General features: G+C 50.6%; 2 protein-coding genes across 7 annotated transcripts in view; one reads left to right on the forward strand and one right to left on the reverse strand.

Moving 5' to 3' along the window:
* Positions 1 to 11,979, forward strand: part of NFKBID (NFKB inhibitor delta) — a 15,528-nt gene extending 3,549 nt beyond the window's left edge. For 2 of the 5 annotated variants that reach the window (XM_023198188.2, XM_023198186.2), the window contains exons 2-12: positions 763 to 866; positions 1,053 to 1,113; positions 1,731 to 1,948; positions 2,528 to 2,673; positions 2,755 to 2,860; positions 3,048 to 3,194; positions 3,317 to 3,368; positions 3,461 to 3,609; positions 9,447 to 9,563; positions 9,884 to 10,048; positions 11,322 to 11,979. In XM_023198188.2, coding sequence (XP_023053956.1) covers positions 763 to 866; positions 1,053 to 1,113; positions 1,731 to 1,948; positions 2,528 to 2,673; positions 2,755 to 2,860; positions 3,048 to 3,194; positions 3,317 to 3,368; positions 3,461 to 3,609; positions 9,447 to 9,563; positions 9,884 to 10,048; positions 11,322 to 11,375 — 1,319 coding nt within the window. In that variant the 3' untranslated portion in view covers positions 11,376 to 11,979. Of the gene's footprint in view, positions 1 to 762; positions 867 to 1,052; positions 1,114 to 1,730; positions 1,949 to 2,482; positions 2,674 to 2,754; positions 2,861 to 3,047; positions 3,195 to 3,316; positions 3,369 to 3,460; positions 3,610 to 9,446; positions 9,564 to 9,883; positions 10,049 to 11,321 lie in introns of all 5 variants that reach the window. The other 3 variants (XM_023198184.2, XM_023198185.3, XM_023198187.3) reach the window with 2 other exon arrangements.
* An 8,617-nt stretch (positions 11,980 to 20,596) lies between these two features.
* The window catches only part of APLP1 (amyloid beta precursor like protein 1), a 12,503-nt gene continuing 7,490 nt past the window's right edge, over positions 20,597 to 25,609 (reverse strand). The window contains exons 11-17 of one of the 2 annotated variants that reach the window (XM_023198183.1): positions 24,064 to 24,163; positions 22,866 to 22,973; positions 22,583 to 22,606; positions 21,730 to 21,800; positions 21,432 to 21,494; positions 21,167 to 21,310; positions 20,597 to 21,045 (exon numbers count right to left, since the gene is read on the reverse strand). In XM_023198183.1, the coding sequence (XP_023053951.1) occupies positions 20,947 to 21,045; positions 21,167 to 21,310; positions 21,432 to 21,494; positions 21,730 to 21,800; positions 22,583 to 22,606; positions 22,866 to 22,973; positions 24,064 to 24,163 (609 nt within the window). In that variant the 3' untranslated portion in view covers positions 20,597 to 20,946. Of the gene's footprint in view, positions 21,046 to 21,166; positions 21,311 to 21,431; positions 21,495 to 21,729; positions 21,801 to 22,582; positions 22,610 to 22,865; positions 22,974 to 24,063; positions 24,164 to 25,609 lie in introns of both variants that reach the window. The other variant, XM_023198182.2, reaches the window with a different exon arrangement.

Raw genomic sequence — 25,609 nt, forward strand, 5'->3', positions numbered from 1 at the left:
AATGGAGTCTCTCTGTCGCCCAGGCTGGAGTGCAGTGGGGCGATCTCTGCTCACTGCAACCTCAACCTCCGCCTCCCTGGTTCAAGTGATTCCCCTGCCTCAGCCTCCCAAGTAGCTGCAATTACAGGCGCCCGCCACCACGTCCGGCTAATTTTTATATTTTTAGTAGAGACGGGGTTTCACCATGTTGGTCAGGATGGTCTCGAACTTCTGACCTCAGGTGATCCAACCGCCTTGGCCTCCCAAAGTGTTGGGATTACAGGCGTGAGCCACCGCTCCCGGCCCGGGGTGATGCCTTTGACTTCTCGAGGAGGGGAGCTGGGGACTCCTGATTTCCGAGTCAGGTTCTAGGGCAGAAAAATGTTGGGAACCTGGATGTGCGTCTAGGGAGTGATGCCTGGCGCCCGCCCCCCACCAACCCGCCGACTTCAAAACTGGGATATCTGGGGGTGGAATTTTTTTACGGAAGTTGGGTGGTTGCTGCAGAGGGGTGCCCTCCTCCCCCTTCCTCACTTTCCGCGACGCTGGTGGAAAGTTGGGTCAGAGGGAAAGTGCGGAGCAAAAGGAAGGAAACGGCGGAGGCGGATGCCCCACCCCAAATCTTCTAATGGCTTTGGAGGAGTCAGGCGGCATCTATGTGCCAGTTTTTCCGCGCGGGAGGGCGAGGAGGGTACTCAAACCCACTGCCTCCGCGCCACCCCTGCCGCATTTAGGTGACTTAAAGACCCTTGATAACTTCTCCCCTCGTCCTCTCCCGCACAGTGAGCAGGGGTGAGCGCAGTCACTGCCCTACGCAAACCGTGAAGAAGCTTCTGGAAGAGCAGAGGCGCCGCCAGCAGCAGCAGCCGGACCCTGGCGGGGTGCAGGTGAGTCCAGAGAGCCACAGCTCTCAGGAGGCCCCGTGCTGTCCCGTAGGGACTCAGCGGCTTGCCGGGGGCACTCGGGGCTGATGAGAGGGGTGGTCCTGACCGAAATGTCCTATAGATCCGAAACAGACCCGGAGGAATCTGCCAGATAGTCACCTGGGTTCCTTTTTGCTTTTGTCTCTGCAGGGACAATTTCTCCCTCCCCCAGAGCAGCCCCTGACCCCATCTGTGAATGAGGCTGTGACTGGTAAGTTCCCTGGGCTCCCAGCCTCCCCATCCCCCTTCCCTAAGGGACTCAGACATCCCAGCTCTCAGAACTTTGCGACACCTAGGAGTCAGGCCCTCATTCTTCCCTTTTTTTTTTCCTTTTTTTTTTTTTGAGACAGGATCTCACTCTGTTGCCCTGGCACTGGATGGAGTGCAGTGGCGCTACCAGCCTCAACCTTCTGGGCTCGAGTGATCCTCCCGCCTGAGCCTCCCAAGTAGCTGGGACCACAGGCAATGCCACCTTGCTCGGCTAATTTTTTAAAATTTTGTAGAAACGGTGTCTGGCTATGTTGCCCAGGCTGGTAGGCCCTCATTCTTGCTGGAACTCAGTAGCAGTCTGATTTCCTATGTTCTCTGAGTCCAGTAGTCTATGCACATAGTCCTACGGAACCCCAGGGCCCAGGCTCCAGCCCTTTTAGTGCCCCAGGAGTCCAGGCCCTCGATTCCTCAGTGTCCTAGGAATCCAGATCCCAGGCGCCTGGTGTCCCAGAAGTACTAATTCTCAGAGCCTTGGGAGACACCAGACCCCCTACCCCTGGATGTGAAGTCCCCAACTCTGGTAACCAGACCTGCCCCTGCCCCTCCTCTTACACGCAGGCCACCCTCCCTTCCCAGCACACTCGGAGACTGTGGGTTCTGGACTTAGCAGCCTGAGTCTCCCCATGGGCTTTCCAGACTGGGACCCCAGCGCGCATGCTGCCTACACAGACAGCCCCTACTCTTGCCCTGCTTCTGCTGCCGAAAGTTTCCTGCCTCCTGACTTCTACCCACCCTCGGACCCAGGGCAGCCGTGCCCATTTCCCCAGGGCATGGAGGTGAGATACAGAGTGGGTACAGGATGCTGAAGGGCCCCTAAAACTTTGCATTTGCGCTCCTGCAGTGTTCTGAGTTGTCTGGAGCTCAGTTACAATCCCCTTTTCCAGGCCGGGTGTGGTGGCTCACGCCTGTAATCCCAGCACTTTGGGAGGCTAAGGCAGGCAGATCACTTGAGGTCAGGTGTTTGAGACCAGCCTGGCCAACATGGTGAAACCAAAAATACAAAAATTAGCTGGGTGTGGTGGCGCGCGCCTGTAATCCTAGCTACCCGGGAGGCTGAGGCAGGGGAATTGTTTGAACCCAGGAGGTAGAGGTTGCAATGAGTGGAGATTGCACCGATGCACTCCAGCCTGGGTGACAAAGCAAGACTCTATCTCCGGAAGAAAAAAAAATCCCCTTTTCCAGATGGGCAAAACTGAGGCCTAAAGGCATAGATGGGATACCCAGGGGCTCTGCCCGCAGGTTTGTGTGTGGTGGCTTGGGATGGGAAAGTTCTCAGCTGACTGGCTCTCCCCACCACCTGCACCCTTCAGGACCCCCCGGACACCCGGTTCTATGCAGAATCTTCCCTACCACAGGCAGGACCCTGGAGAGTTTCTACACTCCCTTCGGGACCCCCACAGTTCCCCGCTGTGGTCCCCGGACCATCGCTGGAGGCGGCCCGAGCTCACATACTGGCTTTGGGGCCACAGCAGCTGCTGGCCCAGGATGACGAGGGGGACACGTGAGTATAGGGGACGGGGTTGTCTGCAGACTCTTGGCTTGGCAGGGGCTGTTCTCACGCCTGTCCCCCGCCTGTCCTCAGGCTCCTTCACCTGTTTGCGGCTCGGGGGCTGCGCTGGGCGGCGTATGCGGCGGCTGAGGTGCTCCAGGTATACCGGCGTCTTGACATTCGTGAGCATAAGGGCAAGGTGAGGCCTGGGGCCTGAACTCTCCTGGGTTCAGGGGAGGAGGGAGCCTGGGGCCTGGACCCCTGGATCCTAGAGAAGAGGGGAATCAGGGGTTCGCTCCTGGGGCTGAGGGGAGATGGGGCTGGGAACCTGGTTTTCCGACAGGAGGGAACCAGGAGCCCAGCCTGACCTCTCCCGTGACTTGCAGACCCCTCTCCTGGTGGCGGCTGCTGCCAACCAGCCCCTGATTGTGGAGGATCTGCTGAACCTGGGAGCAGAGCCCAACGCCACTGACCATCAGGGACGTTCGGTCTTGCACGTGGCCGCTACCTACGGGCTCCCAGGAGTTCTCTTGGTACGGCCAACTGGCAAGCAGGGGTTCGTCTGGGGGGTAGACTGGTTGCCCGGATTTTGGCTTCCAGGGTCAGGAGGCCAGGGGATAACCTTACCCAGCACTCTGTCTTCTCTTCCTTCCAGGCTGTGCTTAACTCCGGGGTCCAGGTTGACCTGGAAGCCAGAGACTTCGAGGGTAAGTTGGGTGTAGGCGGGGCTGGTGTGGTTGGTATGACTGGGCGAGGTGGGCGCAGCAGATGCAGGTCCCTCACTGTCTCCATTATGCAGGCCTCACCCCGCTCCACACGGCCATCCTGGCCCTTAACGTTGCTATGCGCCCTTCTGACCTCTGCCCCCGGGTGCTGAGCACGCAGGCCCGAGACAGACTGGATTGTGTCCACATGTTGCTGCAAATGGGTGCTAATCACACCAGCCAGGTGAGCTGGGATGTGGGCGGTCGGTCCCTGGGAGATTGTGTGGAATGGCGCCACTTTGATGTCCGGGAGCTCCAGACAAATGCTGACTTTGCCTCTTCCTTGCTGCATGCCCTTCAACATGTTATTTCACTTCTCTGTGCCTTGGGGGCTTTTGCTTGTCTGTTTGTTTGTTTGTTTGTTTGTTTTGAGATGGAGTTTTGCTGTTGTTGCCCTGGCTGGAGTGCAATGATGTGATCTCAGCTCACTGCAACCTCCGCTTCCCGGGTTCAAGTGATTCTCCTGCTTCAGCCTCCCGAGTAGCTGGGATTACAGGCATGAGCCACCATGCCTGGCTAACTTTTTGTATTTTTAGTAGAGACGGGGTTTCTCCATGTTGGTCCTGCTGGTCTTGAACTCCTGACCTCAGGTGATCCACCTGCCTTGGCCTCCCAAAGTGCTGGGATTACAGGCGTGAGCCACCGCACCCAGCAGGGTTTTTGTTGTTGTTGTTGTTGTTGTTTGTTTTGTTTGTTTTTTGAGACAGGGTCTCACTCTGTCATCCAGGCTAGAGTGCAGTGGTGCAGTCTCGTCTCATAGCAACCTCTGCCTCCCAGATTCAAGTGATTCTCCTGCCTTAGCCTCCTGAGTAGCTGGGACTATAGGCACATGCCACCATGCCCGGCAATTTTTTTTTTTTTTTTTGTATTTTAGTAGAGGTGGGCTTTCATCGTGTTGGCCAGGCTGGTCTCAAACTCCTGACCTCAAATGATCCTCCCACCTTGGCCTCCCAAAGTGCTGGGATTACAGGCGTGAGCCACCTTGCCCGGCCCCTAGTTGTTAACTGGGAATAATATTACTGACCTTAGGGTATGTTATCAAGCACTTACTATTCATTCATCAAGCACTGAGTTTCAGATTAGCTTATTGAAACCTCACAAACACCCTTTGATGTGTACTCTTTCTATTTTCTCTATTTTATTGATAAGGAAACTGAGGCACGGAAAATCAAAAATCTTTTTTTTTCTTTTTGAGACGGAGTTTTGCTCTTGTCGCCCAGCCTGGAGTGCAATGGTGCAATCTTGGCTCACTGAAACCTCCGCCTCCTGGGTTCAAGCGATTCTCCTGTCTCAGCCTCCCGAGTAGCTGGGATTACAGGTTCCCACCACCACGCCCAGCTAATTTTGTATTTTTAGTAGAGACAGGGTTTCTTCATGTTGGCCAGGCTGTTCTCGAACTCCCGACCTCAGGTGATCTTCCTGCCTCGGCCTCCCAAAGTGCTGGGATTACAAGGGTAAGCCACTGCACCTGGCCTCAAAAATCTTTTTGAGACAGGGTCTCACTCTGTCACTCAGGCTGGAGTGCAGTGGCATGATCACAGCTTATTGCAGCCTTGACCTTGTGCACTTAAGTGATCCAGCCTCCCAAGTAACTGTGATCACAAGCATGCACCACCACCCCTGGCTACTTTTTTGTAGAGGTAAGGTCTAACTATGTTGGCCAGGCAGGTCTCAAACTCCTGAGCTCAAGCAATCCTTCCACCTCTGCCTCTGAAAGCGCTGGGATTATAGTTGTGAGCCACTGCACCCAGCCTAAAAAATCTTACATCTTGTGTGTAAGAGAGGGGATTAGAACCCAGGTAGTCTGACTTTAGAAACTAGCTTTTAATTATGTTCTATTCCTTTCTTGTGACAGTAGCTCCTTCATAGGCTGGCTGAGATAATTAAACATCCACAAAAAATGTTTATTTATTTATTGAGATGGAATCTCACTCTGTCACCCAAGCTGGAGTGCAGTGGTGCAATCTCGGCTCACTGCAACCTCTGCCTCCCGGGTTCAAGCGATGCTTCTGCCTCAGCCTCCTGAGTAGCTGGGACTACAGTCATGCACCACCACGCCCAGCCGATTTTTTTGTATTTTTAGTGGAGACAGGGTTTCACTATGTTGGCCAGGCTGGTCTCGAACTCCTGACCTCAGGTGATCCGCCCACCTTGGCCTCCCAAAGTGCTGGCATTACAGGCATGAGCCACCACGCCCAGCCAAAAAATGTTTTTTTAGTTGAAGAATATTGAACACCAATAAAATATAGAAAATAGTAGAATGAACTCCTTGTGTCCAACATCAGTAACCAGCGACTCATGGCCAGCCTTACCCCCATCCACTCTCTCACTGTCATGTGATTTTTTTTTTTTTTTTTTGACAGATCTCGCTCTGTCACCCAGGCTGGAGTGCAGTGGCGTGATCTCAGCTTACTGCAAGCTCCACCTCCTGGGTTCACACCATTCTCCTACCTCAGCCTCCCGAGTAGCTGGGACTACAGGCACCCGCCACCATGCCCAGCTAATTTTTTGCATTTTTAGTAGAGACGGGATTTCACCATGTTAGCCAGGATGGTCTCGATCTCCTGACCTCATGATCCGTCCTCCTTGGCTTCCCAAAGTGCTAGGATTACAGGTGTGAGCCACCATGCCCGGCCTCTCACTTTCATGTGATTTTAAAGCAAATTCAAACACATATTTTTTTCAATAAATTTTGTATATCTTTAAAGAATAGCGGTGTTTAGCAGAGTTAGCTAGATGGTGGGGATGGACTGTAGGAAGGACGGGCATGGCTGAGTAGCGACAAGATAAGGCATTATTAGCGGGGTCTGGAAATGAATGATGGCAATCTAGGTTCTTACTGGTTGCAAAGTAGAGCTAAGTGATCATTTGGGCAATACAGAGAAGGTGGAATTGATACTTTGGTACTTCATTCCTTTCTTCACTCAGAATTTTGGACACATGATGTGGCTACCAGTGTGCTAGTGATGGGACATAAAGTTGCTTTTTGTTTGTTTGTTTTTTAGAGACAGGGTCTGGCTTTGTCACCCAGGCTGGAGTGCCATGGTGCTATCACGAATCACTGAAGCCTCAACCTCCTGGCCTCAAGCATTCCACCCACCTCAGCCTCCCAAGTAGCTGGGATTACAGGCATGAGCCACCTCACCCGACTAATTGTTTTCTATTTTTTGTAGAGATGGGGTCTCGCTATGTTGCCCAGGCTGGTCTCGAACTCCTGGGCCCAGGTGACCCCCCAGCCTTGGCCTCCCAAGTGCTGGGATTACAGGTGTGAGCTGCCGTGCCCAGCTACCTATAATGTTTTAATAAGAAAAGACCACTCTCTTGTACTTTTAGACATTACAATTTAATCGAAAAGAGAGGAGATGATAAGTAAACAAAGAACCGAACATAATTACAAATCAGGATGAGAGCTGCCTCGGAAACATAGGAGCTCCTAGAAAATGAAAAGACTGGCTTTATATTGGATGCGGGGCTCACGATGAAGGTCGTTCTGAGGAAATTACTTTAAGTTGAGTGAGAATGATGAAGAGGAAGAATTAACTGTGTGGTAGGGTTCTGGGAGAACTCAGAAATCAGGGAGTATTTCTCTGAAAACAGGACAAATAAATTTTTCTTTTTTTTTTTTTTTTTTTTTTGAGATGGCGTCTCACTGTCACCCAGGCTGGAGTGCAGTGGTGCAGTCTCGGCTCACTGCAACCTTCCGGATTCAAGTGATTCTCCTGCCTCAGCCTCCCGAGTAGCTGGGACTACAGGCGTGCGCTATCACACCCCTCTAAGTTTTGTATTTTTAGTAATAATAACAAATTAAAAAAAAAAAATACAGATGGCTGGGTGCGGTGGCTCATGCCTGTAATCCAAGCACTTTGGGAGGCCCAGGTGAGTGGGTTGCTTGAGCTCAGGAGTTCGAGACCAGCCTCAACAACATAGGGAGACCACATCTCTACAAAAAAATACAAAAATTAGCTGGGCTTGATGGCGCGTGCCTGTGGTCCCAGGTACTCAGGAGGCTGAGGTGGGAGGATCACCTGAACCTGGGGAGGTCAAGGCTGCAGTGAGTCATGGTTTTGCCCCTGCACTCCAGCCTGGGCGACAGAGCAAGACCCTGTCTCTCAACAACAACAACAACAGTAATAATAATAATAAAAGATAAGAACTCTTTCCCTGTAATCCCAGTGCTTGGGGAGCCTAAGGTGGGAGGATCACTCGAGCCCAGTAAGTTGAGGCTGCAGTGAGTCATGGTCGCACCACTGCACTCCAGCCTGGGCAACAGAGCGAGACCCCGTCTCAAAAAACAAACAAAAAAAATAACTTCTGTTTTTTGAGACAGAGTCTCGCTCTGTTGCCCAGACTGGAGTGCAATGGTGTGATATTGGCTCACTGCAACCTCTGCCTCCCACGTTCAAGCTATTCCTGTGCCTCAGCCTCCCAAGTAGCTGGGATTATAGGCACGTGCCACCACACCTGGCTAATTTTTGTATTTTTAATAGAGACGGTTTCACCATGTTGGCCAGGCTGGTCTCAAACTCTTGACCTCAAGTGATCCGCCTGCCTCGGCCTCCCAAAGTGCTGGGATTACAGGCACGAGCCCCTGTGCCCTTCAAAAAGAAAAAGAACTTTTTAAACCTCAGTATCATTACTCTGTCTTTAAAAAATTAAAGATTTTCTTGCAATACCAAATATCCCGGCTATAGTCAAATTTTCTTTTGGCTATAAAATGATCATTTTTTTCATTAAAAAAAAATCAAGATCCAAGTAAGCAAACATACTATGATGTTACATCTTTTCAAATCACTTTTAATCTAGAGCTTGGTTTTGTCTTCATTTTTTGGATGAGCAAACTAGGTGGTTTTGCCCTGTTATCAGCACATAAATTTTTTTTTTTTTTTTTTTTTTTTTTTTTTTGAGACGGAGTCTCGCTGTGCTGCCCAGGCTGGAGTGCAGTGGCCGGATCTCAGCTCACTGCAAGCTCTGCCTCCCGGGTTTACGCCATTCTCCTGCCTCAGCCTCCCGAGTAGCTGGGATTACAGGCGCCCGCCACCTTGCCTGGGTAGTTTTTTTTTTGTATTTTTTTTAGTAGAGACGGGGTTTCACCGTGTTAGCCAGGATGGTCTCGATCTCCTGACCTCGTGATCCGCCCGCCTCGGCCTCCAAAAGTGCTGGGATTACAGCCTTGAGCCACTGCGCCCGGCCAGCACATAAAATGTTTAACATTTATTATCATTTGCAAACTCCTTAAAGATACATAAAAAGGTTTCATTTTAGAAAATGTCTTTTATTTTCCCCCAAATATGATGAGAACAGCTCAATATTGTGGTGCAGTATTGCAATATTAGCTAGTCCACTGATTAATGCTGCCAACTCCTGTGCTTGTAGATAAAGTACAGTCTGTGTGGGTCGGGATGCAGTTTAATGTGTTGAATGGAGGGCGGGTAGCCAAGGCAGTTGCTTTGAAGAACTGGAAAAGGAATCTCTTTCCCAGACACTGGTGTGAAAATTGTCATAAGAAATGTACAGTTCTGGGAGGTGTATGGTGTGAATGGCACACCCTGAGAAGTGGTGTTGTGCAGTGCACAAGACATACAACTGAATAAGGCACTCTCGGTGGGGCTTGCAGAGGAGGGCCAGCATCCTATTTATTTATTTATTTTGAGATAGAGTGTCACTCTGTTACCCATGCTGGAGTGTAGTGGCATGGTCATGGCCCACTGCAGCCTTGAACTCCTAGGCTCAAATGATCCTCCTGCCTCAGCCTCCCAAGCAGCTGGGGCTACAGGTGTGCACCAGCACGCCTGGCCAATTTTTCTATTTTTTGTAGAGATGAGGTCTTGCTGTGCTGTCCAGGCTGGTCTCCAGTTCCTGGCCTCAAGTGGTCCTCCTTCTTCAGCCTCCCAAAGTGCTAGGATTACAGGTGTGAACCACCACACTCTGCCAAGGATCAGGGTCTCTAAAGGCTCCTGGATTCAGTGGGAAGGTGCGTGGGTGTGAGGCTGGCCCTGACCTCTGCCATTCCCCTCCACCTAGGAGATCAAGAGCAACAAGACAGTTCTGCACTTGGCTGTGCAGGCTGCCAACCCCACTCTGGTTCAGCTGCTGCTGGAGCTGCCCCGGGGAGACCTGCGGACCTTTGTCAACATGAAGGTGGGAGCTGGGGCTGGAAAGTCCAGGTTGTGTGGGTTACAGTAGAGGGGGCAATGGGATGTTAGGGGTCCTGGGGGCTGTGGACGTGGAGGGGACGATGTGTGGGATTTGCAGGGGAATGTGTATGAAGCAGACATAGATTGCCCCGGAACGTGTAGGCCATGGACACAGGGATGCGTGCCAGCGTGGCTGTGGCTGGGGGAGGTCTGGGATGTGAAAGGACAAGTACAGGATGTGGACAAGGCAGAAATCGAAGTGCAGTTTAGAGGCCTGGGCCAGCTGAGCCCAGATCCCCATCAGCCCTCCCCTTACTTTTCCAGGCCCACGGGAACACAGCCCTCCACATGGCGGCTGCTCTGCCCCCTGGGCCGGCCCAGGAGGCCATCGTGCGGCACCTGTTGGCAGCTGGGGCGGACCCCACACTGCGCAACCTGGAGAATGAGCAGCCTGTTCACCTGCTGCGGCCCGGGCCGGGCCCTGAGGGGGTGAGTAAGCACTGAGCCTGCCTGTAGAGTGGCTTCTGAGCTCTCGGGCACGGGATGACCTCCCTGCCCCACCCAATGCTCACTTTCAGAGAATGACTTCTAATCTCGGAAGGTGACTTCAGCCCTCAGGCAACTCTGACTCTATAATGTGCCTCTGACCTCAGTGTTTCATCCCTTACCCCAGAATGGTGACTTCTCCGATCTCTGTCCCAACCCTGACCTCACAGTGTGACCTGTACTCCCAATCCTGAATCTTGCTTGACCTCAAGGTGTGACCTTTGATCCCCAAGTGTGACCTCCTACCCTCTTCCCCTTAACCTTGGGTCCTGACCTCAGATGTGACTTTTGACCTCTTACCTGTTCCCTTCAATTCCCTCTCATTGCTCACCCCCAGGTGGGAACCCCCAGCCAGTAGCCCCTTTCCCTTCACTGAAGTTCTGCTTCCTGACCGTTTCTCAGTGTATGAACCCAGGCCTTGACCTTCTTCCCACATCTTTATTTTTATTTTTATTTATTTATTTATTTTGAGGCAGTATCTTGCTCTGTTGCCTAGGCTGGAGTGCAGTGGCATGATCACAGCTCACTGCAGCCTCAAGCTCCTGGGCTCAAGGGATCCTCCCACCTCAGCCTCTCTAGTTGCTGGTACTACAGGCAGGCAACACCATATCCAGCTAATTTTTTTTTTTTTTTAAGAGATGGGATCTCACATGTTGTCCAGGCTGGTCTCAAACTCCTGGCCTCAATTGATCCTCCCGCCTTGGCCTCCCAAAGTGTTGGGATCACAGGCATGAACCATCACTCCCAGCCTCCTTCCCTAATCTTTTTTTTTTTTTTTTTTTTGGTGACAGAGTCTTGCTTTGTCACCCAGGCTGGAGTGCAGTGGTGCAATTTTAGCTCACTGCAAGCTCTGCCTCCCAGGTTCATGTGATTCTCCTGCCTCAGCCTCCCAAGTTGGGACTAAAGGCACATGCGCCACCATGCCCGGCAAATTTTTGTGTCTTTGGTAGAGGCGGGGTTTCGCCATGGTGGCCGGGCTGGTCTTGAACTCCTGACCTCGGGTGATTTGCCCACCTTAGCCCCACAAAGTGCTGGGATTACAGATGTGAGCCACTGCACCTGGCTCTTCCAAAGTCTTGACTCTGGACCTCTGACCTGCAAATCCAGTGGGCCCCACTCAACCTCTCTTCTCTAACCCCTCCCTCTGCATGGCGTGCCTTCCCCACCTCTGCTTCCAACCTGACAGACTTCTCTCCCTCTTGTGCCTTGTCTACAGCTCCGGCAGCTGTTGAAGAGGAGCCGTGTGGCGCCGCCAGGCCTGTCCTCTTAGGACTCAAACCCAGACCCTGGACTGATTTTCCAGTCCCCACCGTCCTGCGGGACAGCCAGCGTATGCTAATGTTGCAAATCCATGATAATGTATGTGGAATATCCTGCCATTGGGGTCTTACATTAAAACCCCAGAATGGCTGCAGAGGGGTGAACAGGCCCCAATATTTGGGGTGCTGTGATACCCTTCTTCTACCCACAAGGAGCCCTCTTGATGATTTCTGTGAAATCGAGGCCCCTTGTTTGTTTCTGTGAAACACCCTGCACCCCTAGTCCTTTCCCCGCTGAGATCCTTCGGGTTCTCTCCTGTAACTCAGCTCTTCGTTCCCAGAAACCCAAATGTAATCCCCCTACGTGGTGCTTGGGGCATCTCAATACCATCTCAGTACAGCTCCTACGATGGCCTCCTCGCCCTCCCCAGGACCCACACCCTTTGGGTCCTCACCCTGAGACAGGAGGGACCCTCTGAGATCAGAGACCCTTAGGTCCCACTGCTCTCTGATTCAGAACTCAGCTGGGCCCCGTTCCAGACCCCAGCATTCCTGGTCACTCCCTCCCTAATCTGAGCATCTCTCAAGCTCTTTATTAAACTCAGTTTGGGTCAGGTTTGGTGGTTCATGCCTATAATCCTAACACTCTGGGAGGCCGAGGTGGGTGGATCAGTTGAGGTCAGGAGTTTGAGACCAGCCTGGCCAACATGGTGAAACCCTGTCTCCACTAAAAATACAAAAAAAATTAGCTGGACATGGTGGCACGCACCTGTAGTCCCAGCTACTTGGGAGGCTGAGGCAGGAGAATTGCTTGAACCCAGGAGGTGGAGGTTGCAGTGAGCCAAGATTGTACCACTGCACTCCAGCCTGGGTGACAAAGCAAAATTCTGTCTCAAAAAAAAAAAATTAAAATGAAATAAAAATAAACTCAATTTGGACTAGAACCATTGTTGTCTGATCTCTGGGGGCACTGGTACAGGGGAGTGGCTGTGATGCCCGCTGAGGGGTCATACTGGGATGAATGTGCCTGAGGAGGGAGGACGTAGCAGCCACCATGGGTGCCAAGTCCATATCCCATCACCCTCACCCTGGTGACACAAGCAGGACTGGCCTTTGGGAGGCCAAGGTGTGAGGATCACTTGAGGCCAGGAGTTTGAGACCAGCCTAGGTGTCAGCCCCAAAATATTTGCCTTCGGGCAATCTCAGACCACTGGTGCGGCTCTGCCCTGGGTATGGGTGTGGGAGGTGTTGAAAGCCAGGGGGTTCGTGCCCACTTCCCACTCCAGTAGCCCTCAGCCAGTTACTGATAGGAGATGGTCCCACCTGTCTGTTGGGCTAACTTGGAAATGCATGGCCTATGTAGGCTCCAGAGTTCCCGGTGGATGAATCCCCAGTTCCCTACAGTGGTTTGGACTTGATAAAATACCCTTTATCATCTGCTCTCTCTTCTCTTTGTCTCTTCCCACCTCCCCTACCAATGTTCTCCATCCCTTCCAACTTTCCCTCCAATCCTTCCCTCCACAGCTGCTTTTGGAGAAACCCAAATTAAGACCTCCACAAAACCCCATTCTCAGCCAGGTGCAGTGGCTCACCCTTACAATTGCAGCACTTTGGGAGGCCAAGGCGGGCAGATCACCTGAGGTCAGGAGTTTGAGACCATCCTGGCCAACATGGCAAAAACTCATCTCTACTAAAAATACAAAAATTAGCCAGGCGTGTTGGCATGTGCCTATAATCCCAGCTACTCGGGAGGCTGAGGCATGAGAATCGCTTGAACCTGGGAGGCAGAGGTTGCAGTGAGCTGAGATTACGCCACTGCACTCCAATCTGGGCGACAGAGCAAGACTCTGTCTCAAAAACAAGAAACAAACAGAAAAACCCAAGACTGGGCACGGTGGCTCACGCCTGTAATCCCTGCACTTTGGGAGGCCGAGGTAGGTGGACCACCTGAGGTCAGGAGTTTGAGACCAGCCTGGCCAACATGATGAAACCCTGTCTCTACTAAAAGTACAAAAGATTAGCCAGGTGTGGTGGTGGGCGCCTGTAACCCCAACTACTCAGGAGGCTGAGGCAGGAGAATCTCTTGAACCCAGGAAGCAGAGGTTTCAGTGAGCCAAGACTGTGCCACTGCACTCCAACCTGGGCAACAAGAGCAAAACTCCGTCTCAAAAACAAAACAAAACAAACAGAAACAAAAAAACCCCAAAACCCCAAACCCCATTCTCATACCCGCTCCACAGCCGCTGCTCCGGCCCCTGCAATATAATCGCCCAAAGAGCCCCCATCCCAGAAAGCCCTTGAACCCATCATGGCCCCTGCAGCTAGGAACCTTTCATGAACCACAAACCGAATGTACATATTAGCACACTCCAGGGCTCCGGCCAGTGTCTCCACCCTAAAACTTAAGGCTTAAACCAACACCCTTTTAATTGTTTTTTTCTTTTTTCTTCTTTTTTGAGATTGGAGACGGAGTCTCTCTCTTGCCAGGCTGGAGTGCAGTGGCGTGATCTCCTGTCGCTGCAACCTCCGCCTCCTGGGTTCAGGTGATTCTCCTGCCTCTCTGCCTGCCGAGTAGCTGGGATTACAGGCACCCGCCACCACATCTGGCTAATTTTTGTATTTGTTTAGTAGAGATGGGGTTCCAGCATGTTGGCCAGGCTGGTCTCCAACTCCTGACCTCAAGTGATCTGCCCGCCTCGGCCTCCCGAAGTGCTGGGATTACAGGTGTGAACCACTGCACCCAGCCCCTCTTAATTGTTTCTGACTGAAATCTAGGCCGGGTTCAGCTGTGTTTCGCTCTGTCCCTTTTGTTCCTTATGTGGATGCAGTCAACCTGAGGCCCAACTGGCCTGGAAATCCACGACGCCTTCACTCACATGCCTGATAGCTCAGCGGAGATATTGGAGCTTCCAGGAGTGGCCAAGAGTCTCTCCATGCAGTCCAGGAGGGCAGGTAGATCTCTTCACTTCAGATAGTGGCTCAGCTCTCCAAGAGGGAGAGATTCAAGGAGACAAGCTCCTGCTTGTATCATGCTCATTGACATGTCATTGATCCCAGATCAGTGTGGGAGGCATTACACAAGGGTCTGAATATTGGGAGACAGAGTTATCTGGGGGCTGGGCAAGGTGCCTCACTCCTGTAATCCCAGCACTCTGGGAGGCCAAGGTGGGGGGATCACCTGAGGTCAGGGGTTGGAGACCAGCTTGGTCAACATGGTAAAACCCTGTCTCTACTAAAAATACAAAAATTAGCTGGGCATGGTGGTGGGTGCCTGTAGTCCCAGCTACTTGGGAGGCTGAGGCAGGAGAATTGCTTGAACTTGGAGATGGAGGTTGCAGTAAGGTGAGATCACGCCACCGAACTCCAGCCTGGGCAACAGGGTAAGACTCCGTCTGAAAGAAAGAAACAAGGAAGGGAGGAAGCGAGGAAAGGAGGGAGGGAGGGAGAGAAGGAGTCATCAGGAGCTCCTGATGTTAGGGTTCCCATATCAGGTGTCTTATACCAGCATGTATGTGCCCTCATATGTATTCACACATTGGCAGCGGGTCCAGGAAAATGTCCTACAAATATGCAGTATTTCATTGATTCTAAGAAGAACTTAATTGAGATGGACGTGGTGGCTCATGCCTGTAATTCCAGCACTTTTGGAGGCAGAGGTGGGAGGATCACTTGAGCCTAGGAATTTGAGACCAGCAACCTAGTGAGACACACTCTACCAAAATAAACAAACAAACAAAACCAAACAAATTAGCTATGTGTGGTGGTGCACACCTGTAGTCCCAGCTACTTTGGAGGCTGAGGCAGGAGGCGCACTTGAGCCCATGAGTTTTATGCTGCAGTGAACCATGATTGCAGCACTGCACTCCAGTGTGGGAGACAGCAAGACACTGTCTCTAAAATAAGTAAATAAATAATAATAACAAAATAAAAAATTCAGAAGGACTTAATTGGGATAATCTTATAGTCAATTGTGTGACATAGTTTATACTTTGCCTTTTTTTCCCTTTTGTGGTACCTAAAATAATGCTATTTTTTATCACTGATGGCATCTGAGGTTTTGTTGACATATAAGATGTATATCTCAATTTGCATTGTTATGGAGTGCATGGTTGTGTCCCTCTAAAATTCATTTGTTGAAACCATAAGCCCCAATGGGGGAGTATTTAGAGATGGGCCTTTGGGAGGTAGTTAGGTCATGAGGGTGGAACCCTCTTGAATGGAACTAATGTCCTTGTTAGAAGAGACGGGAGAGTCCGGGTGTGATGGCTCACGCCTGTAATCCCAGCACTTTGGGAGGCCCAGGCGGGTGGATCACCTGAGGTCCAGAGTTGGAGACCAGCCTGACCAACATGGAGAAACCCTGTCTCTATTAAAAATACATATTAGCTGGGCATGGTGGCACATGCCTGTAATCCCAGCTACTCGGGAGGCTGAGGCAGGAGAATCGCTTGAACCTGGGAGGTAGAGGTTGCGGTGACCCGAGATGGCGCTATTGCACTGCCGCCTGGGCAACAACAGTGAAACTCCATCTCAAAAAACAACAACAACAACAACAACAAAAACAAAAACAAAAAACAAAAAAGAAGAAGAGACAGGAGACAGCTTGCTTCTCTGCTGTCTACTCTGCCATATGAAGATGCAGTAAGAGGATGGCCGTCGTGGGCAGGGCACGCTGGCTCATGACTGTAATCCCAGCATTTTGGGATGCCGGGATGGGAGGATAGCTTGAGCTCAGGAGTTTGAGACCAGCGTGTGCAGCATGGTGAAACCCTGTCTCTATTAAAAAAAGAAAAAAATAGCCAGGTGTAGTGGTGCACACCTGTGGTCCCAGCTACTTGAGAAAGTAAGGCAGGAGAATTGCCTGAGCCTGGGCGATCAAGGCTGCAGTGAGCTATGATTGCACCACTGCACTCCAGCCAGGTGACAGAACAAGACCTTGTCGAAAAAAATTAAAAAAAAAAAAAAAAAAAAAAGAAGAAGAAAGAAAACCATCTGCAAACCAGGAAGAGAGCCCTCATCAGACTTTGGAGCTGATGGGATCTTGGACTTCTCAGCCTCTAGCACTTGTGAGAAATAAATGTATATTGTTTAAGCCACCCAGCCCACGGTATTCTATAACCCAAACTAAGATGCATATCAACACACACACGTGCACACACCCACCCCACTAACATGATAAAATGTCCGTCAGAAACTTTGTGTGTGTGTGTGTGTGTATATATATATATATATTTTAAATAAGAACAGGGTCTCACTCTGTTGCTCAGGCTGGAGTACAGTGGTGCAATGTCAGCTCACTGCAGCCTCTGCCTCCTGCCTGGACTCAAGTGATCCTTCTGCCTCAGCCTCCTGAGAAGCTGAGACCATAGGTGTGTGCCACCACACCCAGCTAATTTTTTTCATTTTTATTTTTGTAGATACAGGGTCTCACTTTGTTGCCCAGGCTGGTCTCGAACTCCTGGGCTCAAGGAATCCTCCCACCTCCCAAAATGCTGGGATTACAGGCATGAGCAACTGCATCTGGCCATATATACTTATTATTATTATTTTGAGACCGGGTCTCAATCTGTCACCCTTGACTTTCTGTAGCTTCTACCTCTTAGGCTCAAGCAATTCTCCCACTTCAGCCTCCTGAGTAGCTGGAACTACAGGCACTGACCACCATGCCTGGCTAATTTTTTTTTCTTCCTTTTCTTTTCTTTTTTTAGAGACTGTGTCTCACTATGTTGCCCAGGCTGGTCTTGAGCTCCTGGACTCAAGTGATCCTTCCACCTCAGTCTCCCAAATTGCTGAGATTACAGGCATGAGCCACTGCACATGGTAGAAACTGAATTATTATAAGAAAAATTGGCCGGGCCTGGTGGTTCACGCCTGTAATTGCAACACTTTGAGAGGCCAAGGCAGGTGGATCATCTGAGGTCAAGAGTTCAAGATCAGCATGGCCAACATGGTGAAACCTCGTCTCTACTAAAAATACCAAAATTAGCCAGGAATGGTGGCAGGTGCCTACAATCCCAGTTACTTGGGAGGCTGAGGCAGGAGAACCATTTGAACCTGGGTGGTGGAGGCTGCTGTGAGCCAAGATCGCACCACTGCACTCCAGCCTGACAAGACTCTGTCTAAAAAAAAAAAAAAAAAATTTAAATTAAAAAAAGAAGAATTATCAAGATCATCTTCACTGGGAAAAGAATGGTTTAGGGGTACAAGAACATCAGATAAGTAACAGCAAAATTATTTTTCCTGCTGTAATTTGAATAACAACATTTTAAAATTAAATACTTTAAGTATTACCATTGAACTTTACACACTGACCATATTGAGCAAAACTGCCTTACTTTTCCTGTTTCACCTGCTTGGAGCTCCTTACTTATTGTTAGCCTGTTGATCACTCTTGGTTGTGAAAACACAAAGGCAGCTTTCAACCCCTGTGGTGCCTGTGGTGTTAGTGATAGATTTCTGCTGGGCTCATCCGAGTATAACCAAAGATATAACCAGTATCAGAATGATTGTGCAAACTGACTTCTCTACAGAAACTGGCATTGCGTCCAACTTGCACCATGAAGCGTCTTCTCTTAACATCTACCAGGTGTATATTTAATATACACGAGCTATATTTACAGTTATATATTATGAAGAACCACAGCTAACTCACAGGCCCTTTGGGAGAATTAGAAATAGATGCTCCCTCCCCAAACCATCTGTCAGAATATCATGCGAGATACTGACATTAGAACATGACACTTTACTGCCATCTGCTGGGAAGCTATGGTAAAAAAGCAAATCTACAATGGGAGGTGAATGGTATCACTTGGATTTTATTTATTTATTTGTTTATTTATTTATTTATAGACAGGGTCTCTCTATGTTGCCCAGGCTGAAGTGCAGTGGCTATTCACAGGTGCTATCCCACCACTGATCAGCATGAGAGTCTTGACCTATGTTTCCTGGGCCAGTTCCTATTCCCAGGAAGTCATCATATTGATGCTGAACTTAGTGTGGACACCCAATTGGCATAGTGCACTACAATCCAGAAGCCCTGGGCTCAAGCAATAGTCTTGCCTCAGCCTCCCAGGCAGCTGGGACTACAGCAGTGTGCCACTGTGCCCAGCCACGTGGAATTTTGAAGCGCACAATCGGAACACCATATGGGACAACCTTGGAGTATTAAACAGGAGGTTAACAAACTGGCCAGGAGAGTGGATGCTGGAGCCAGGCTTCTTGGGTTGAATTCTTAGCTCTGACTCTTCCTAGATGATGACATAGAGCATGTGATGTAACGACTCAGTCTCATTTCCTAATCTGTAGATAAGAATAGTCAAAATACCAACTCCATTGGATGAAAATGTGAACTCCGAATATCTGAGACCGGTCTCAATGAATTCATAAAGTTTATTTTGCCAAGGTTGAGGATGTGCACCTGTGACACAGCTTTAGGAGGTACTGACAACATGTGCCCAAGGTGTTTGGGGTACAACTTGGTTTTATACATTTCAGGGAGACATGAGACATCGATCAACATATGTTAAGATGTACTTTGGTTCTGTCTGGAAAGGCAGGACAACACAAAGCAGGAAGGAGGCTTACAAGTCACAGGTAGGTGAGAGACAAACGGTTGCATCCTTTTGAGTTTCTGGTTAGCTTTTCCAAAGAAGGTGATCAGAATATGCCTCTGTCAGGGATGACTTTGAATAGAAAGGGAGGCAGGTTTGCCCTAAGCAGTTCCCAGCTTGACTTTTCCCTTTAACTTAGTGATTTGGGACCCCCAAGACTTATTTTCCATTCCATTCCATTCACTTATTTTCCAGAAGTAATGGTTAAGTGTGCCAGTGCATGTAAAGCCCTCAAAGTAGTGTCTGGCACAGGGTGAACACCATATGAGTGTTTGCTACCTTAATACTTTAAAATTTATTTAACAAATACTTGCTAAGTGGCAGGTGCAGTTGTAACATCTCCACAAATATTAACCCTTTTAATCCTCCTAACAACTCTCTTGGGACAGATAACAGCATATGTAGAGGGCTAACCCCAGCCAGCATAATGGGACATGTGAAGGTATAAGTTCCAATACTGGGCACGGTGCTGCAAGCCTGTAATTCCAGCTACTCAGGAGGCTAAGGTGGGAGGATCACTTGAGGCCAGGACTTGGAGAGCAGCTTGGGCAACATAGCAAGATCCCATCTCTTTCTCTCTCTCTTTTTTTTTTTTTTTTTGAGATGGAGTTCCCTCTTCTTGCTCAGACTGGAGTGCAGTGGCATGCTGTTGGCTCATTGCAACCTCCGCCTCCTGGGTTCAAGCGGTTCTCCTGCCTCAGCCCCCCAAGTAGCTGGGATTACAGACATGCACCACCAAGCCCGGCTAATTTTGTATTTTTAGTAGAGACGGCGTTTCACCATGTTGGTCAGGCTGGTCTCGAACTCCTGACCTCAGGTGATCCGCCCTCCTCAGCCTCCCAAAGTGCTGAGATTACAGGCGTGAGCCACTGCGCCTGGCCTAATTTTTTTTTTTTTAATTATCCAGGGGTGGTGGTGCGTGCTTATAGTTCCAGCTATTCGGGAGGCTGAGGCAGGAGGGTCACTTGAGCCCAAGAGTTGGAAGCTGCAGTGAGCTATGACTGCACCACTGCACTCCACCCTAAGTGACAGTGTGAGACCCTGACTCTTAAAAAAAAGGGAGGTGGGGAAAGGAAAGAAAAAGAAATTCTTCTGCATATATATGGGCAGCAGGGGGAGAAAATAAAACGAAGTTCAGTAGGCACGTGCAGATATAGATCCCTTTCTGGGACACGTGACTGGAATCTCCACACTCCAGAGGGTTTCTATAGACTGCCCAAGAAGGAATGAAGACTTTGGGGAATGGGAAGGGTGGTTCACGATTCATAGTATCTTACAGGACTCTGGAAGATTGGGGTGGGCGCTGCGTGTGATTGTGTGTGAGGCTAAGCAGATGGCAGGGGAAACTCGCTGGAGCCCAGCCTCCTTGGGGTCCACCCTGGTACCCAGCAGACTGAGAGTTAGAAGTCGCGGACAGTTCAGCACCGCGGAGAGCTCCGGCACAGGCGCTGATCCCGGGACTCTGAGCCCAGCCCCGCGGCGCTCCCAGCCCTTCCCGCAGGCCCCGCCCAGATTTAAAGCTTCGTCATCCCGTTTAAAGAGGCCAAGGCGGCCTGGGCGGGGATGACACCGCGTCCAGCTGTGGTTACAGGCTAATTCTCCCACAGAGACTCAGGCTGGCCTGGTAGGGAAGAGGACTTTATTGAGATGTTAGTAGGGAAACATGAGAGGGTGAATTCCAGGGAATAGACACTAGGACCAAGGTGTCGGTCACCTTAAGGATCCATAAATTAACTTAAAAAATAAATTAAGGTGAGGAGGTGCCACATGGGGAGGCTGCTGGGACTATCTGGGAATTCTTAGGGATGGAATTTGGAATTGGAAAGGAGAAATAAGAATTTCCAGCCCTCTCACAAAAGGGTGTGAAATGATCACTTCAAGACTCCCGGCTGCCCTAGGCTGGGAGTTGGGGTTCTAGGGCTCCAGGAAGAGGGGAGGTCTGGGTTCGGCTGAAGGGGTGAAGGGGGCCGGGTCAGGGTCGTTCCTCCAGGAAGCGGTAGGTGGGGTTCTCATAGCCGTGCCGCTGCAGTTCGCGGAGCTGCTGCTCCTCCAGGGTCAGCATGGGGTCCACCTGCAATGGGCAGGGGAACGACAGGACAATGGGGTGCGGGGGCGGGACTGCCCGCAGGCCTCTCAGCCTGCCCACACCTGGGCTCAGAACTCTTCTCACAGGCCGCCCTCGTGGGTCTCACCTCCACTACGCCATGGCTGATAGCCCCGTAAGGCTTCTTCCTGCGCAGGAGCAGCATGGAGAGGACGATGAGGGAGCCTCCGCCCGCTCCCATGATCAGCAGACCCGACACAGCCTCACGGGACACCCCTGTCCCAGCTGGTGCCTGCAGGGAGAGGAGATGGGGCAGAGGGCATCTTTGAGGGACCTGTGTGGCTCTGGGAATCACAGCCTGGCCGCTGACCTCTGGCCTCTTCCCCTAGGTACCCAGCTGTTCCTCCTCTTACCAGCTCATCCCTCTGAATCTCCGATGAGTGGAAAGGGAAACCCCTTGGAAGAGACGCATTCACCTGGTGGAGCAGGAGGTGTCAGGGACCCAGAAGCCTGGCGCCAGCCTCCTCCTCCCCAGGGGCCCAAGAGAGTGTCCCTCAACCCTCTCATTTTCTAGGATCTCAATTCCATGTCCTCAGTTCCCTCTTCCCTCAGGACAAGGAATCTAAGCCCCCAGCATCTCCTCCCTCATACCCAGCAGTATAGGCCCCGCTCTTGTTCCCCTTTGGGAGCCCACAGGTCTGACTAACTTACCTTTTGCTCATACTGTTCCAGCGGGGACATCTTCTCTTTCTCAGGGGATGCAGCGTCTTGTTCTGTGGACCCTACCCCCAAGTCTGATCTCATTCTTTTTTTTTTTTTTTTTAGACAGAGTCTCACTCTGTCACCCAGTCTGGAGTGCAGTGGCAAGATCTCAGCTCACTGCAGCCTCAACTTCCTGGGCTCCAGTGATCCTTCTATGTCAGCTTCCTGAGCAGCTGGGACTACTGACACGCCCCACCACACCCAGGTAATTTTAAAATTATTTGTATGTACAGGGTCTCATTATGTTGCCCAGGCTGGTCTCAAACTCCTGGCCTCAAGGGATCCTCCTGCCCCAGCCTCTCAAAGTGCTAGGATTACGGGTGTGAGCCACCAGTGCCTGGCCCTATTTCATTCTTTTTTTCTTTGAGATGGAGTCTCGCTCTGTCGCCCAGGCTGGAGTGTAGTGGCCCGATCTCAGCTCACTGCAAGCTCCGCCTCCTGGGTTTATTCCATTCTCCTGCCTCAGCCTCCCAAGTAGCTGGGACTACAGGCGCCCGCCACCTCGCCCGGCTAGTTTTTTGTATTTTTTTAGTAGAGATGGGGTTTCACTGGGTTAGCTAGGATGGTCTCGATCTCCTGACCTTGTGATCCGCCCATCTCGGCCTCCCAAAGTGCTGGGATTACAGGCTTGAGCCACCACGCCCGGCCCCTATTTCATTCTTTAGAGTTCAGAGGAGGGGCTTGGAAAGTATATCGGACTCTACTCCAGGGAGTCTGAGGTTCCCAATGGATGGACCCTGTTTCCTTCTGGGTTCGGGGATTAGTGGGATTTGGAGGCTGGGGTTAACTACGAGACACTCACCTTTTGGAAGGGTCATGGGGGTGTCTGCTGGAAGCCAGAGGAAGCAAGGCAGTGGAACAGTGAAGAGAGGAGGGTATCAGCAAAGAATGGTGGAGAAACATCCTCCCAGGGACCAAGAATGAGGATGGGGGATCCTAAAGAGGCCTCTGCAACCTTAGACATTCCTCCCCATCCTCTCCCAGTCACTGTGGTGGTGAAGACACCCTCAGACTCTAGGGGATTACAAATTAAGCTGGGGCATGTTCCCCAATGTCTGGGGTCATCTATATGTGGGCTCACTCACCGTCCTTGGAATCTGGAGGCTGCAGCCCACCCTTGTCTTCACTGCTGCCCCCAGGGGCAGGGGCTTCCAATTCACTGGGACCCAGGTGTTCAGAGTGGAGGAGTTCCTCTGAGGGGGAGATGCAGAAAGGTGGCTGAGGTAGTGAGCACTGGGGTGAGTGAAGGGCACCCTAACAGTAGAGCAACTGGGGGATCATGCAGACAGCAGAGTCAGCCCCAAGTGTGGGATAGCCAGAAGTGTGATCTGAGAAAGTGGGAAGCTGGAGGGAGGCACTGCTGGAAGGAAGGATGGAGGCTGAAGTTTCAAGATTATGGCTTTTCTTTTTTTTTTTTTTTTTTGAGACAGAGTCTCACTCTTGTTGCTCAGGTTAGAGTGCAATAACGCGATCTCAGATCACTGCAACCTCCACCTCCTGGGTTCAAGTGATTCTCCTGCCTCAGCCTCCTGAGTAGCTGGGACTAGAGGCAAGTGCCACCACGCCTGGCTAATTTTTTAATTTTTAGTAAAGATGGGGTTTCACCATGTTGGCCAGGCTGGTCTCGAACTCCTGACCTAAAGCCTCCTAACATGCTGGGATTATAAGCGTGAGCCACTGCGCCCAGCTCAAGATGATAGCTTTCTTAAATACCAGGAGAATCAGGGTTATGTGTGAGATATCCAGGAGGAAGCCACAATAGATCTGGGAGCTGTGGTAGGTCACACTTTCCAGTATGCATATAGGTTCCTTCCCTTGAATCTGGACTGGATTTGTAACTTGTTTTAACAAATAGAATGTGTACCCAAGCCTTAAGACCTAGCAACTTCCACTTTGATGTCTTGGAGAGCATGAATGACCAAGTAGGGAATCCAGCTACCCTGCTGGTGAGACCACATGGAGAGGCTCCATCGAGAAGAGAGGCCCTGAGCCTCCTTGGAGAGGGAGAAAGGTCTGTTTGTGCTAGACTCCCAGCCCCCAGATGATCTGCTAGCCAAATACAACTGCATGCTTGACCACTGGCAAGACCACTAGAAGAACCACTCTGCTGAGCCCAGACTGGATGGCAGAATCATGAACAAAGAAAAATAGTTGTTGATTTTCACTGCTAAGTTCTGGGCTGGTTTGTTACAGAGAAATAAATGAAATTGGGGGGATCAATATTTAGGAGTCAAGATCTGCCCTCGGAGTTCTGGAATGGGGGCTGGGGTAATAGGCACTCACGGATTTGGGGCCGCAGCTCCTGAGCCAGGTGGGGGTTCTGGTCAAGCAGGCCCAGGCTCTGATTCACCCTCTCCTCAATCACCTGAAGGTGGGTCTGCACCTGTGGGGAATGGACATGAAGGATGAGCTGGGCAATGCAGGCTGGAGACAAGCAAACTGAGGCAGTATGAAGAAGGAATTCAATAGTGGCCGAGGAAAAGTGGCACATGCAACGGACAGGACGTGTGGCACAAGGGTCAGGAACTGGGCCATAGGAGAAGGAAATTGAAGAATGACGTCCAAGGAACAGAAAGCGGGGTTTGAGGGGATTCCAGAGACAGGGATTGAGGACTGGAGGGTCATACAGATGACATGGTTCAAGGCAAGATTTGGAGTTCAAGAGCACAGAACAGAGTTTCATAGACAGAAAGAAAACATCCAGGAAAGGGGAATTCAAATTTGAGCACACAGAACAGGGGTTCCAGGGAAAACAAGTGGAGTTATGGAGAAAGGAGGTTGAGGGACAGGAAGAGGGTTCAAGGAACAAGGGGATTCTCGACTGTGCACAATGGCTCATGCCTGTAATCCCAGGACTTTGGGAGGCCGAGGTGGGCGGATCACCTGAGGTCAGGAGTTCGAGACCAGCCTGGGCAACACGGCAAAACCCTGCCTCTACTAAAAATACTAGATTGGTGCAAGTTATTGGGGTTTCTGGCCAGGCACGGTGACTCGTGCCTGTAATCCCAGCATTTTGGGAGGCCAAGGCGTGCAGATCACTTGAGCTCAGGAGTTCGAGATCAGCCTGGCCAACATGCTGAAACCCAGTGTCTACTAAAAATACAAAAATTAGCTGGGGTCAGGCGTGGTGGCTCACACCTGTAATCCTAATACTTTAGGAGGCCAAGGGTGGATCACCTGAGGTCGAGTTCGAGACCAGCCTGACCAATATGGTGAAACCCCATCTCTACTAAAAATACAATAATCAGCCAGATGTGGTGACACCTGCTTGTAGTCCCAGCTACTCGGGAGGCTAAGGCAGGAGAATAGCTTGAACCCGGTAGGTGGAGGTTGCAGTGAGTCCAGATCATGTCACTGCACTCCAGCCTGGGCAACAGAGTGAGACTCTTGTCAAAAAAAAAAAAAAAAAAAAATTAAGGATGGGTAGAGATAACTGTGACAGAGCAAATCCTAAATTCTAGCCAAGTCATTAGAAAGTTTCTAGAAAAAAGGGAGGTCTTGGTTACCTGTAGGACCCCAGAAAACCAAAGCACTTTCCAAAGGGTGTTGTCATCAAGTGCTTCAACCCTCCAGGAAGCGTTAGAGTTCTGCTACATCAAACGTCCCCCTACTTACCAACATAATTCTTTTTAAATGTTTGTGCCAAAGTAGCTTATCTGTCTATGCACCATCTTGGTTCCCTGGGACTCTCATTACAGTTTTACTGACCGTTTCTTTAAAATCACGAAGAGTGTGTCCTAGGGTAAATCAGTCAGACAGGCAACAAATCATTTATTTTTTATTTTTATTTTTTTGAGATGGAGTCTCACTCTGTCCCCCAGGCTGGAGT

This window comes from Piliocolobus tephrosceles, chromosome 21 (assembly GCF_002776525.5).
Source record: "Piliocolobus tephrosceles isolate RC106 chromosome 21, ASM277652v3, whole genome shotgun sequence".
Lineage (NCBI taxonomy): Eukaryota > Metazoa > Chordata > Mammalia > Primates > Cercopithecidae > Piliocolobus > Piliocolobus tephrosceles.